This window comes from Pinus tabuliformis, chromosome 4_2 (assembly GCF_031772625.1).
Source record: "Pinus tabuliformis cultivar Carrire ecotype Pingquan chromosome 4_2, CPIR1, whole genome shotgun sequence".
Lineage (NCBI taxonomy): Eukaryota > Viridiplantae > Streptophyta > Pinopsida > Pinales > Pinaceae > Pinus > Pinus tabuliformis.
Genome location: NC_142304.1, coordinates 504,768,741 through 504,782,450, shown reverse-complemented (window position 1 = coordinate 504,782,450; position 13,710 = coordinate 504,768,741). Strand labels below are relative to the sequence as shown.

General features: G+C 36.3%; 1 protein-coding gene across 3 annotated transcripts; it reads right to left on the bottom strand.

Moving 5' to 3' along the window:
* Positions 1 to 978: 978 nt before the first annotated feature.
* Positions 979 to 13,079, bottom strand: LOC149170211 (heat shock protein 90-5, chloroplastic-like). 3 transcript variants are annotated; one of them, XR_016259852.1, is made up of 21 exons: positions 12,693 to 13,079; positions 12,230 to 12,463; positions 11,886 to 11,959; positions 10,069 to 10,194; positions 9,845 to 9,938; positions 9,627 to 9,710; positions 9,242 to 9,385; positions 9,023 to 9,139; positions 8,842 to 8,892; positions 8,654 to 8,731; positions 8,057 to 8,161; positions 7,823 to 7,963; positions 5,462 to 5,554; positions 4,913 to 4,990; positions 3,803 to 4,057; positions 3,614 to 3,716; positions 2,780 to 2,954; positions 2,432 to 2,537; positions 1,906 to 1,995; positions 1,399 to 1,788; positions 979 to 1,363 (listed from the first exon to the last, which is right to left on the bottom strand). XR_016259852.1 is itself a non-coding variant. In XM_089428941.1 (20 exons), exons 1-20 carry the CDS (start codon positions 12,792 to 12,794, stop codon positions 1,567 to 1,569), a joined length of 2,472 nt encoding a protein of 823 aa, XP_089285067.1. In that variant the 5' UTR covers positions 12,795 to 13,079; the 3' UTR covers positions 979 to 1,566. The 3 variants fall into 3 exon arrangements, 1 of the variants encoding a protein (XP_089285067.1); XR_016259853.1 differs by having other exon boundaries at positions 979 to 1,328; XM_089428941.1 differs by having other exon boundaries at positions 979 to 1,788.
* Between the last annotated feature and the right edge of the window lie 631 nt (positions 13,080 to 13,710).

The window sequence follows — 13,710 nt, the reverse complement described above, 5'->3', positions numbered from 1 at the left end:
AATATACTTTTGATAAAACAATCATCATCATTGCTTTATAAGCTATAAAGTCATGGATGATAATTAAGGCATGTTAATGCATATACTTGGTAAGGGAGACTATTTTGAGCCTGTTACCGAAAGTACTCTAAGAAACTACTTTAAACAACGCATAATCAACACTGGACTTGAATTTCCTTGAATTCTATCCATGCCTTCTCTCAAGTCTCATTTACGAAAATACGCATAATCCACAATGGACTTGGATTTCCTTGAATTCTATCCATGCGTCCTCTAAAGTCTCATCAACGTAATTATTTTCAAAGAAAATAAGCATAATCCACACTGGACTTGGATTTCCTTGAATTCTATCCATGCCTTCTCTCAAGTCTCATCAACGTAATTATTTTCATAGGCACACAGTGACACCTCTCAGTAATTATTTTTGAGTCTCATCAACGTAATTAATTTCAAATTACTTATTTTCCCAAGTATAAGATATTCACCAAACAAAGTATTTGTCTTGAAAATATCAATCTCTTAAGTGTACTTATTCTCTAGGGATACGAAATTTAGCAAAGTGGTTGTCTAGGCATAAGAAATTTAGCAAAGTGGTTGTCTAGGCATAAGAAATTTAGCAAAGAAAGAAATTTCTGCTAAGAATTTTACTTGGTCTCTAATCGGTGTTCAATTCAAAGGGGGTTCTCATCGGTCTTTGGTATTTGCCTACTTTTACTATTACTGTAACACTCTGTTGATAACACTCTGTTGATGGTGCTACTAAATCAGTAGAAAAAATTAAATTTTAGGGCCATTCTAGTGCGCCCATATTTTCGATTTGTTTAGGTTTCAAATTTCAAATCATTCTAATTTGGCTTAGTGACAGCCAAGCTCCAAATAATTGCCGCACTAGAATCATATCAGACTGCAGTCATAAGACCATTTTTTAATTTACGCCCAAAGAGTTCCATTGAAACTCAAAATAACAACCACATCATATAAAATTTCAATAAGATCGGTGTTTCAATTTAAGCTTGTAACAATGGAATATGAGGTCCAGATAACAGCAACGCTCATACCAGATTTCAGTCATAAGATCAGTTTCCAATTTAGGCTCAAAAGCAGTTCGATCCAGGTAACAGCAACGTTCATACCAAATTTCAGTCATAAGATCAATTTCCAATTTAGGCTCAAAACACGAGACCAGTGTTCAAAGCTCAAAACACAAGACATGTATTCCTATCACAAAAACCCGGCTAATTTGCTTTCTTATAGAAACTTGTATGCTTCTAAAGTTGTAACCAGCCTAGAGATCTGCCTAGAGACGAGTATGCTTCTAAAATTGTAACCTGCCTAGAGACGAGTATGCTTCTAAAATTGTAACCTGCCTAGAGACGAGTATGCTTCTAAAATTGTAACCTGCCTAGAGACGAAATGGAGAGATGATTTCAAAAACGTCTGCAATATACAGTTAAACACTCTCAATCAAAGAGCAAAACTCATTTTGCCTCCTACACCTTGTATACAATCAATTTTCACAAACTATGTGAGCCCTGACCATATCCCCTTAATAAGGCTCCAAAGAGACTAGTTGTTTGAGGCTCTGCCCTCAACTTTCACTTCAGCAGGGTCAACAACCTCTGCCTCAACAGGCTGGACAATCTCTGCCTCAGCAGGCTCAACAACTTCACTGGACAGTTGTGGTGCATCCACATTAGCAGCTTCCAAGCTTGGAGCTCTCCATTTTCCAGCAAGTGCGGCATCCATCATATTGTAAATCTTTCCACCCACTTCAGCAGGATTCTCAGGCTGGATATCAACAGCAACAATAAAAGGTCTATTATCAGATTTCTCCACTTGTTGCTACAAAATATTAGCATATCGAAGGACCAGATGCAAACACTACACTGTAAAAATCAAACTTACAGTATAACCACTGGAAATTAGAGCCGTATTATATAATAGATCGATTGCTCTCAAGGCATCAGGATTCTGGGGATCCTCTTTGGAAGCGGCCTGCATGAGTTTACGATGTTGATTGAATCAATCAAAGCTTGATTTTGCAGCAATTCATTTTACGGAAAACTACGAATTTAAAATGCTGGACAAATACATCTGAGCTGTCTCACTACACCTATTTCAGTTAGAAAAGCAAAGCAAAGCAATATGAAAACTGCTTGCATTGACCAGTCTGCAAAGCTTTCACTGACCAGTCCGTAAAGCAATACAAAAACTGCTTTCACTGACCAGTCCGCAAAGCAATATGAAAAAACTTAAAAAGCCGTGTTATTCATATCATTTTTTAATAAAATTGTTTAATTAGTCGTTAAGCCAAATACACCTCTTAAGAAACAAATTCAGTGAACAACTAAGCCACACACCATTCAAGACTAATTTGTACAATACTATAGAAACAGAGATCAGTTTCTGCACAAGTTGCATGATCACTTACATTCAAACTCTGGATGATGGGATGATCTGGGTTGATCTCCAAGATTCTTCTTCCATGCATGAACGACATGCTAGATGTATCCCCAAGAGATTGAGCTTTCATGATCCTTCACCGAAAAGCATATAAATATCAAAAAAAGAAGATATTTAAATGAAAAGTTGAAGTCATAGAAATACACTAACATATTCTCAGAAACAATTATTCACTCGCAGAGAGAATTTCTTGATGTCATATTAGTTCATGTCAACTTCTATAGAGACACTATATTCTAGAAAATATTTTATAATCTCTCTTCTTTCCCCCCGTAGACTTGTCCATGAAACTCTATATAATCAAATTTCTTCTTACCTTTCCATGTTTGCTGACCATCCAAACTTTCCTGAGACAAGCACACATGGCGAAGAGCTTAGTCTATTTGATATCTGAACCTTTGCCACTTGCTCTCCTAAATGATTCTTCATCCACTCACAGACAGGCATATATTCCTTTTTGACTTCTTTTTCCTTTGCTTCATCTTGATCGCCTGTTGTGCCAATTACATATCAAATACATGTTAAAAAGGATCTCAAGTTGTATCCACTACTATAATTTCACAAGATCAATCTAGATTGGAACATTTAGATTCTAGCTGAACCAATCTACAGTGCACTTTAAAAAATAATAGCAATGAATCTGCCTATTAAGCTAGAAACTCAATAAGGCCTTCCCGCTGGTTTTCTGAAAATACATTAACATGTTGAATGCCATTACACATGGGATAAGAGATAAAGGGTGCAACATTCTTATTATAAGAATACTACATATACATCAGTCTTTCAACTCTAACAAAAAGGTTGATGAAAATACATGGCTTAAATCAGTATTTTTTGCCTCACAAAAACACAATTTGTAGAGATGCAACATTATGTTGTCGAAGGGGGAGGAACTGTGAAAAGAACAGTAGAAAGAAACATTAAGAAACCGCCGCCTATGGCGGTGTCATCCATACAAGAGAGTAAAACATCATATCATTCCTCCCAGAGTCAACAAGCCCAACAAAGTGAAACTAAAGGAACATCATAAATCTCAAAATAAAATATCCAGAATGCAATTATAAAACCAAAGAAAAACTAGAACAGAGGTATTTTCAAAAACATGAAGTTTGTGCCTAAAGCATGCATATAACGTAAAATAACCAATTACCCAAATCCAAGTCTTCTTTGGTGATATCCACAAACTGCTTGTCTTTATAAGACTTAAGGTTTTGAATGGCAACCTCGTCAATTGGATCAATAAGGAACAACACCTGAAAGGTAAAATGTGATTCAGTAAGACAACCACAAATCATTGGTACCCGTAACAAAACATGGCAATTATCTACTGATGTTTTACCTCATACTCTTTCTCTATAAGTTTTTCTAAGAAGGGTGCATTTCTCGCACTGGTGATGCTGTCTGCAGCAATATAATAAATAGCCTTCTGGCCTTCTTTCATGCTATCAACGTAATTGTCCAAGCTAACTAACTCGTCCTCATTAAACGATGAATAGAAACGAAGGAGAGGAGCCAATTTCTTGTGATTTGCATGGTCCTCAATGACACCCAATTTCATATTCTTTCCAAAGTTATCCCAAAATTTTCTATAATCCTGCAATGGACCAAACAAAATCTTTGATTAGTAATAATATCAAATACACATGAGATATACATATCCAAAAAGTACAATATCTGAGTAATAAAAAATACAAGGTTTGCATAATTCACCAAGGGAAGGTTTTATTTATTCTCTAACCAATACACAACTAATAAATAGTTCATACTGATTAAACAACAGATCCCTAATCCCTGAGATTCAAGAAGATGATCACTTCAATTACAAAATTGATCAGTAACGGTCCACCATATGTAACTGACCCCTGCAACATACTGATTCTGAACAATGGGGCCAATAACACAGAAAAATCACTGTATAGATTAATAACAGAGATCACTACTATCCAGAGCTTCAAAGGAAGATATAGCCATTTCAATAAAACGTTTGGCCAATAACTGTGCATGGACCATCACAGAAATGACACCTGCAGTGAAGTGAAACGCCCTTCTTAACACCTAACCACAAATTTCATGGGGCTTAATATGCAGTACAGCGTGACACTGTGTTGGGTGCCCCAACGGTGTAGGCACCTAAACCGTCTACATTGGAAATATGCATATCTTGAAATTCAATAGTCATTTTACAGTCATCATCTATTCTTTTGGTCTACACCGTTCCAAAAACTTTTAACCAAAATGGACTTAGTCGGCACTTAATTGGACTAAAATTTTTAGTGATTGCCAAATTATACCGTTATTTGCCATAAATAATATTAAAAACCAAATTACCCTATCCCTTGTAATTTGATCAAGGAAAAGTACATTTAACTTTAATTTTCACAACTAATACAGTAAGAACTACCAATAAAATGCCAACCACTAACATGTGATGCCTGCAAAGCAACCATACCTCTTGATTTTCACTAAGTGAGATACCCAAGATCATTTCAAATGTCTTTTTAAGAAGTCGCTTCCTCATCACTCGGACCTGTCAAAAAGGATTTAAATTAACACCCCATCTATCTAAAAATTCGCAGCATCCATCCACTAATAGAAATATTTCAAAATCCGCCCCTTGAAAGCAAATTGCATGCATAATTCAACAAAAATAAAAAAAAAATAATTAGCCATGACAGTTTCAGGAGAAAACAATTTCAACTAAAAATTGAGTATATGCTGATTTAGAGGATAATAATCACTTCTTTAAAATTGTACGATGTGCTGCCTATTCTGAGGTGAAATTGTGGCACAGAATAATAAATTATTTCTTTAAAATTATACAATGTTCCGCTAATCCAAAGAGAAATTGCAACACAGGTAAATATATCCCCAAAGTTTGAATGTTGTTTTAATTATTGATGCCTTCAAAGCAAAGGAAAAACAGGGTAGGATGCAAGCACATCTATTATTTGTAGTAAATAAGAGTTTCAGAACCACTGAAAAAGAGTGATTGACTTACAATGCGGCTTTCCTGAAGGATCTCCCTAGAAACATTAAGAGGCAAGTCATTTGAATCCACAACACCTTTGACAAAGCTCAAATAGCGTGGAAACTACAAGCAAAACACACAAGGTTAGTAAAAAATATGGAATCATGATATAAATTCTGGAGCTTAAGTAAATGAGATGACACAAATAAAATCTTAACCTTGTTGACAGAAATCTAAGGAACTTTAACACAAGCTGAAATATACGACACTTTAGAACACATGCCTTAATAAGCACATCAAACGAGGTGTTGATATCAATTTCTGACTGAAGGTGTACCAAGCTTTTTGCAACCAGAAAAAAGTGGCAATTCTATGAATTGTTCAAGTTTAATCTTTGAAGCCCACAATCCACACAAAAATTAACTTTCTAACAAATCACTGATACTGCAGTCCGAGGATATGGTCCTCCGTCCTACAACATTTTCAACTGCAACAGAGGCCTCTAAAATCTATTCATATGTTCGGGTTCTGGGTTATTAATAATTTAAGATGAATGTAACATACAGGAGTAATCCTACATCAGATACAAGGGAATTTTACTAGAGTCGAAGACAGAAAGTTTGTCACATATACAATGAGACTGTCAGTTTAAATTATATTTCTTTATCTTGCATATGCTCTTTGTACACATTGAATTGTTCTTTTTCAATGTCTCATTTTCGGATTTTCCATAATAGAAAATGTTGAAACTTGAAAGTATGGATAGCAATTTTATAGCTCTCCAGAGAACCAGCTAGTTCAAAATTGTGACCCTATTTTATTTTCAATTCCTTGTTTTATAATAGAGAAATTATATAGTTCTGTTTTCATTTCAATTAGGCACTGAATTTTTAAGTTTTGAGGTAAGATGTGTGTAGGCCAAGGCAATCAAAACCAGACAGTTCAAACACAAATGGCCAATTTCCAACCTACTTTTGAAAAAAAATCACAATCCAGTCATTGAAGCAGACAGAAAGGTACTGCAACTGAACCAGCCAGTTCAAGCTCTAAGCTATCCAATTCAACAAAGAAACAGTGAACCAACTGGTTCAGCACAAACTGGTGAATGGACTGCTTCTGCACAAAACTAGTAGGTCCTGACAAGCTGAATGGGCCCCCTACCCACAAGCCCTGTCAGACCTAAAAGATCAAACAAACAAAAAAAGAAACTTGACCCCCTTCCTTCAACCAGTGGATGACCTTGGACTACACATATCCTCATATACATTGGCAACTCCATTTCACAATGTTCAGTGATGAAATCCAACCCTTACCTCAGACAGAAAATATAGATACTGGTTTTTTTTTCAACTTTTAGTACACTCAGCTTTTTCAACATTTCAACATAACCCCCTTCTTGTACCCTCATGCTTGGAATTGTAGGATTCTAAGAGAAACCTAGAAGGGGGTTAGGCTGTTCAATGGTACCAACTGATTGAAACCTATATGCTCTTCAATGGCACAAACTGAATTAAAATATCAAATGGTAACATCCGTAGAAGCCCATCCAGTAACAGAAAACTGACTTCAGATTCCCAGACTCGGCCAAGACAATTCATTGAGACAGGCTTCAAATAAACTATGTACTAATTTAATTATAGTATAATGATTTTTGGACTATAGAATACATTTAGAGCCTCAATGATAATGTATTTTCTGTCAAAACTTATATCTCAAAGTAATTTTCTTATTTGCACATTTGCAATCTATATAAACCAGCAAAACTCACATATTTGAATATATACTTTATTTTAGTACAACTAGAATATTTTGTGCTTTTTATTCAAACAGTTCAACCAATTCTTTGTTTAGTCCTAGACCAGTTTTAATTCGAGTCAAGCATCTGCTAAAAAACAATTCCAGTCAGAGAACACAATCCTTTACTGTCAACTTATTAATGAAAATGAAATAGGGTATCACCTCAGAACCTAAACCAGGGTATCTAGGAAATACACTCCTTGTTGCCATCTTATTCATTTGGAAAGAAATTGGGTATCACAGCTTAAATAGTTTCTCTTGTCTCTATGAAAAGAGTTTGTTAACCTAAGCTACGTACTACAAGTGCCCAATGTTAAGTGATGCATTACTAGATTTCTCTGGTCTAATTGGACTTGGGGGTGCAAGTTCACACGGCAATCACAGAGGATCTCCTCGTACTTTTATAGGACCTTGGGAAGGAGTTTTGATCCATTAACTCCAAGAACAGGCATGAAAGACTAGCTATTGTAAGAAAATATTTTAGAACAGTAAAATTAATGGTAAAGCACCCAAACACATCAAATTACATTAAAAAAAAGGCAGCAAAATACAAAGCTATTATATTGATAGGACTCGTTCATTAATTTTACTTACCAATTCCCCATCAAAATCATCTGAAATAAACACACGTTTCACATATAGACGGATATTCTTTGTCTTGGGATTTACAATGTCTTCCCTGCCCATGGGAGTAATAGCAGGTACATACAGAATACTTCTGAACTCAACTTCACCCTGCATCGTATTAAAAATAACTATACATTAGAACTTCAACTAAGACATGTTTTTTTAATCTCAATAACCACTAACACTGCCACATAAATTTACCTCTGTAGTGAAGTGAGAGCATGCAAGAGGATCCATATATTCATTGAAAGTTTTCTTGTAAAATTCATTGTATTCCTCCACAGTCACTTCTTTTGAGTTGCGCATCTACACAAGAGTTAACCAGTTATGCACAACTCAAAAACAAATGAGTAACTGCATATCATCAATTGGTTATTCTGAGAAGAAAATTTTCAGTGGCACTTATAAATGCACCACAAGAAATTAGGTCAGCTAGAGATGAAACACAAACTTAAGAATGATTAAAATAATTGTACATACATAATACAACTATTAAGACAAAAAACATGAACATACACAAATTATTCTTCATAAATATTGAGACCTAAAGTAACATATAATCTCGAGAAGCTAATAAATAGTGTTGGGCTACATGTTTTGTATAATATGTAGGAAAACTGATCACGATCAGAAGATGGCGCTATTTAATAAAATCATAAATCCATTTCCAAATTATAAAGACATAAGGTTTAGCATCAAGCGCACAAACAGTGCAGCCATTTCATATATATCTGGAGAGAGCATATAATCAAACATATAATGAAGGCAGCAAACACACAACTATTTAGCCATTCTTACCCAAATAGGTTGAGTCTCATTGGCCAACTCCCAATCCCAGTATTTCTCTGTGACTGTCTTGGTTTTCTTTTTCTGGCCCTGGAAAAAGAAACCATCAGCTACTGGCAGATTTGACAATCACAAGCTACAGCGTTAACAATCTCATTAGAAGAGTCTAGGCATAATGAAGGCAATTTCTGGAATAGCACCTCTGGCTTTGCTGTTTCACCCTCTTTTGCTTCAGCTGAGTCATCCTCAACCTGTGTAACGGACATCATAACAACATTTAATGAATTGCTTTCATAATGACTGCCACTGGCAATTCACACACACCCAATTGCTCCACAAATTCAAAAAGGCTGTGGTTATGTGCCAAGGTATTAGGCTCACCTCTACAGTCTGAGACTTCTCCTCCCATACATATATTGGGAAGGAAACAAATTGTGAATAATTTTTAACAAGATTCTTAATCCTTTCAGGATCAGCGTACTCAAGCTTGTCTTCAGTCTGAAAGCACAGCATTCACACACCTTTAATATGTGACACATGAGAACTTCAGTTAAAGTAAAGTCAGGCCCCTTGTAGAAATTTAAACAGCAGCTCTTTCACCTTTAAATGTAGAGTAATGCTGGTTCCTCTTGGAATCAAACTATCAGGGTTTGTCTCCTCCCTTATGACGTATGAGTTGTTGTCTGCTTCTCCTTCCCACACGTATTGCTTATCAGACTTTGGGCTCTTTGTTGAGACAACTATCTGCACCACAGAACATGTAACACGTGCCTCAGGAAAAAAGTTCAATAGCTATGGATAATCTGTCATCCAATTTTCGTTAATGGAAGCGTTATTAGAAATGTGCAAGTACCAAGTTACCAACACATCACGTTATCCCACTACTTCCCAGCATCTACATATCTCTAATTACAGTAAGTACATGAGGCCTAATTCAAACCTGATATAATCAGTATCATATTCAGAGTGACAGCATGTTACCTACCCGATCAGAGACCAGAAAAGCTGAATAAAACCCAACACCAAATTGACCAATCAAATTGCTGTCAGAACCAGCTTCCTTACTATCCTGGTCACAAGGAAAAACAAAATCCATTAGAAAATATGCAGAGAAAAAACGCTGCTCTCCTATTAATCTTCTGTAGCTTCCATAAATGAGATTATCAATCTAAACCAGATAATCAACGCATTACAACACCTTACCCTCAAAGCTTTCAAAAACTTAGCGGTTCCACTCTGAGCTATAGTTCCCAAGCAATCCACCAGTTCTTCTTTTGTCATTCCAATACCAGTATCACTGCAGATATTAAGGACAATCAACTGTCACACATAAATAAAAGGAAAACCATGAAAATTGGAACCAAACTTGACACAATGCTTATGCATATAGTCCAAGAAGCACTACGATACTATATTATACAACTTACATCAAGGTAATTGTTCCATTCTCCTTGTCTGCCTTGATACGAATCTCTAATTCACCTCCATTACCAAGAAGACTTGAATCTGTCACGCTTAAGAAGCGCAATTTATCCAGTGCATCACTAGCATTACTGGCAGAGACATTTATAACAGTAGTTAGCATAGTACCATTCAAATACACTTATTTGATCTAAATGCTCAATATCCAGTAAACGCATATAGCTTATAAATATAGTCCAGAACTTATCCAACAGTTCAAATCAATGTACATCCAATTACAGACCTGAACCATAGTAGCAAGATTCGAATACAAATACATATGCAAATAAAATTCAACACAGAATAAATACCCAGCACAGCTCCAATATATGCACTAGATTCCAATAAATAAGTACTACATTCTAAATATAGTCCAGAACTCATCCTACAGTTCTCTACAGTTCAAATCAATGTATCCAATTACAGCCCAAAACCATAGTGGCAAAATTCTAATACAAATAACCGAACACAGTTCAATACAAAAAAATATCTAATACAGGAGTGGATCTTGTAGCTACAAAAATATGCATTTTGTTTAATATTTTAGAAGAATCTCACCCTCACAAATGTACAGTAAACCTGAAAAAATAATTCAGTCCAGATGGACTGCCCACTATCATGGTGACAGACCAACCAATTCCAGATAGATCCGGAGCAGGGCACCTCCTGCCATCAGATTACCTCCCACCTTCATCAAAGTAGAAAGATTTCTATGTCGAGCTTCTTTCCTTCGACCTTCAATGATTGAAGTGTAGGGCTCCCTTGCTCCTACTTACCCAGGATCGTACAGCCGGATCCCACAATGGTGACCAACAACTCCCACAGCAATCCAGCACCCCACCCCAGTCATCTCCTTCACCCCCCTCTCTTTCTTGATCAGCAATGACAGTCCTTGTTTCTCTCTCTTTCTTATCAATACCAAGATGTCCAGTCTCAACCGGATCCCACTATTGTGCCCAACAACTCCCACAGCAATCCAGCACCCCACCCCAGTCATCCCCTTCACCCCCCTCTCTTTCTTGATCAGCAATGACAGTCCTTGTTTCTCTGTCTTTCTTATCAGTACCAAGATGTCCAGTCTCATATTCTTACTTTGTATCACTAAACCTATGACACTATTATATATACTATTGGATTTAATTTTAGTTAGGCCTAGTTATTAGCTTAGCTTGATAAGTATCTAGTCTGCACTTTTTATTTCCCTTTCATTACCTTACTTTCAGCATTTCCAATGAACTGCTTTTGCACCTGATATATCTAACTCTTTACAAACTTTTACGATGTCAATTCCTGCAACTGACATGATGAACTCATGATGGTTCAATTTCCGCCAATGATATGATAAACTCATAATGAATATATCATTGTCATGGCTCCTAGCCTTGTTCAAAAGCTTGGTGTCCTGAAGAATAGCTTACCCCTTTGTTACATAGAAATTGAGCTAGTCTCTTCGGGGTTTATTGGCCAACTGGTATTAAAGACGAAAAGGTAGGTCGCCTACCAATACTGAACGGAAGACTATCCGAATTTCATTCTATTGCAGGATTTGGGTACCCAGCAGAGGCCACTATTGTTGAATCTTGCAAAAATTGACATAAAATTTAAGAGTTTGGGGTTAGTGGCCAATTTATCCAATTACTGACCAAAATTTGATATGGAATTCAGATCAATGCATCCAATTACACACAAGAACTTGGTATTAAATTCCGCTAATATATTAAATTGCAGTTCAGATCTTGGCATTTTCATGGGCTCTGAGTTCTTAGCATCATAATTTTCTCACCTGACTAACTCACGGAGGAATACTTCCTTGTGACTGTACAAGCTGTGTACTATCAAATCCAAAAGACGACTAACCTGCAGCCCACAGCCCCCGGAATGAATTTACGTAGATAAGAAAAAATAAAAATAAAAAAACAATGAATACAAATATCAGAGCCCTTCAACCAAAATTATGAAGCAAACCCAGGGAATGTAAACAAATCTTAAAACCACTTAACTGACAGTATAGAGCAAACCCAGAGGATGGAAACAAATCTTAAAGCCAATCAACCAACAATATGATGCAAAGCCAGAGAAATTGATGCCTAGATGAGGCAACTGAGACGCTGATAATAACAATGATACCTCTGCTTGATACTCATGTTTTTCAACCGATTCGTCTGCCGTTTCCTGCTGTGCTACTGTGGTTTCATACCTAGCAATGCCAGGTATTGTTTGCTTTATCTTCAAGTTTGAAGCAGCAGAAAAACCAGCTGCCTGCTCAAGCTTTGATAATCCTGATTTCGCGGTGCGACATAACTCCAAAGAAGTAAATGGCCGTAAAGGGTAGTGGGTTGTACTGGCCCCTTCTATAGTAACCTGCCAGAGTGACCAGGACAAGCAATTTAATAATACATAACGCATCCACAGAATCAAATGAACAGTAGACGCTACGACACTAGTACTCGTAAAATATCCTGTCTATTTTTCCATGTAAGGAGATATCGAGGAATTATATACATGTTACTGATGACATGACGAGATTCTCTTTACTATGTAGTTAAAATGAAAATGAAAACTCCAGAGAGATAGAGGAAAGAGACAGCACCGGAGCCGAGGGAGAGCAAGGCGGCGTCGGCGCTGCGAGAGCTCGAACCAATACCGGGGATCGAACTGCTGCTGAGACTGAACGCCTCGAGGCCTGATACATTTTGGTTTCTCAGCCAAAGAAAATAAAAATTACTCGTTACACTCTGCAAAATGTATGAAACCTAGAACCTCTGATGCCTCTTCGAACCCGAGAGAAATTGAGGATTGATGAATTGTTGATGAGGGCCAGTGTCCCGTTAATTGTCAGGGAAACATAACTGCGTAAGCCTGGCAATCGTTGATATGGAGCATAAACCCTCGCTAGGGTTTAAAGGAAATACTAGTGGATCGCCGTGAACTTTCTAGAGCTTAGGGTTTTATAATATCCACCAAATCATTTTAACGCTGGCCTTTAATTATTTTAGACCCACCCTGCAGACATAGGCGGAGCCTTTTCCAAAAACGTCGCTATTAGAGTTTGGGTTAATAAAGAGTTTGCACAGTGGTTATCAGAGTCAGAGTTTGGTTCATGAGTTTGTAGGGTGGTTAATATTTGCAATTTTTAAGGTATATTATTTTTTTATTTTAAAATATTAGAGGGGTAGAGTATGTATGTTTTTGTAAAATTAGGAGTCAAATAACTGTGTTTAGGTAAGTCTTTTGTCCCACAAACAATGGATTTCATATACCAATATAGCCTGGGGTGACCTTAAAATTGGATAATAAATATATGCTATCATTTTAATTTTTTTAATATATTATTTTCTCTTTAAAATGATTTTTTATTGTGTTATAATTTAAGAGTGGTTTAGATTTATTTTAATTCTAATCCACTAAGCGTTGGATCAAATATTTTTAAAATTTAAAAAGGTCTATATCTCAAAAGATTTGATCCCTTTCAATGTATAGAATCAAGATGAATCTTGACTAGTTTAAATAATAATTATAATTATTATAAATAATAATGATCCAATGACCTTAAATTGGTATATGAGACTCTCTTATTTATGGGACAAAGAACCCACCTCTGCCCAACA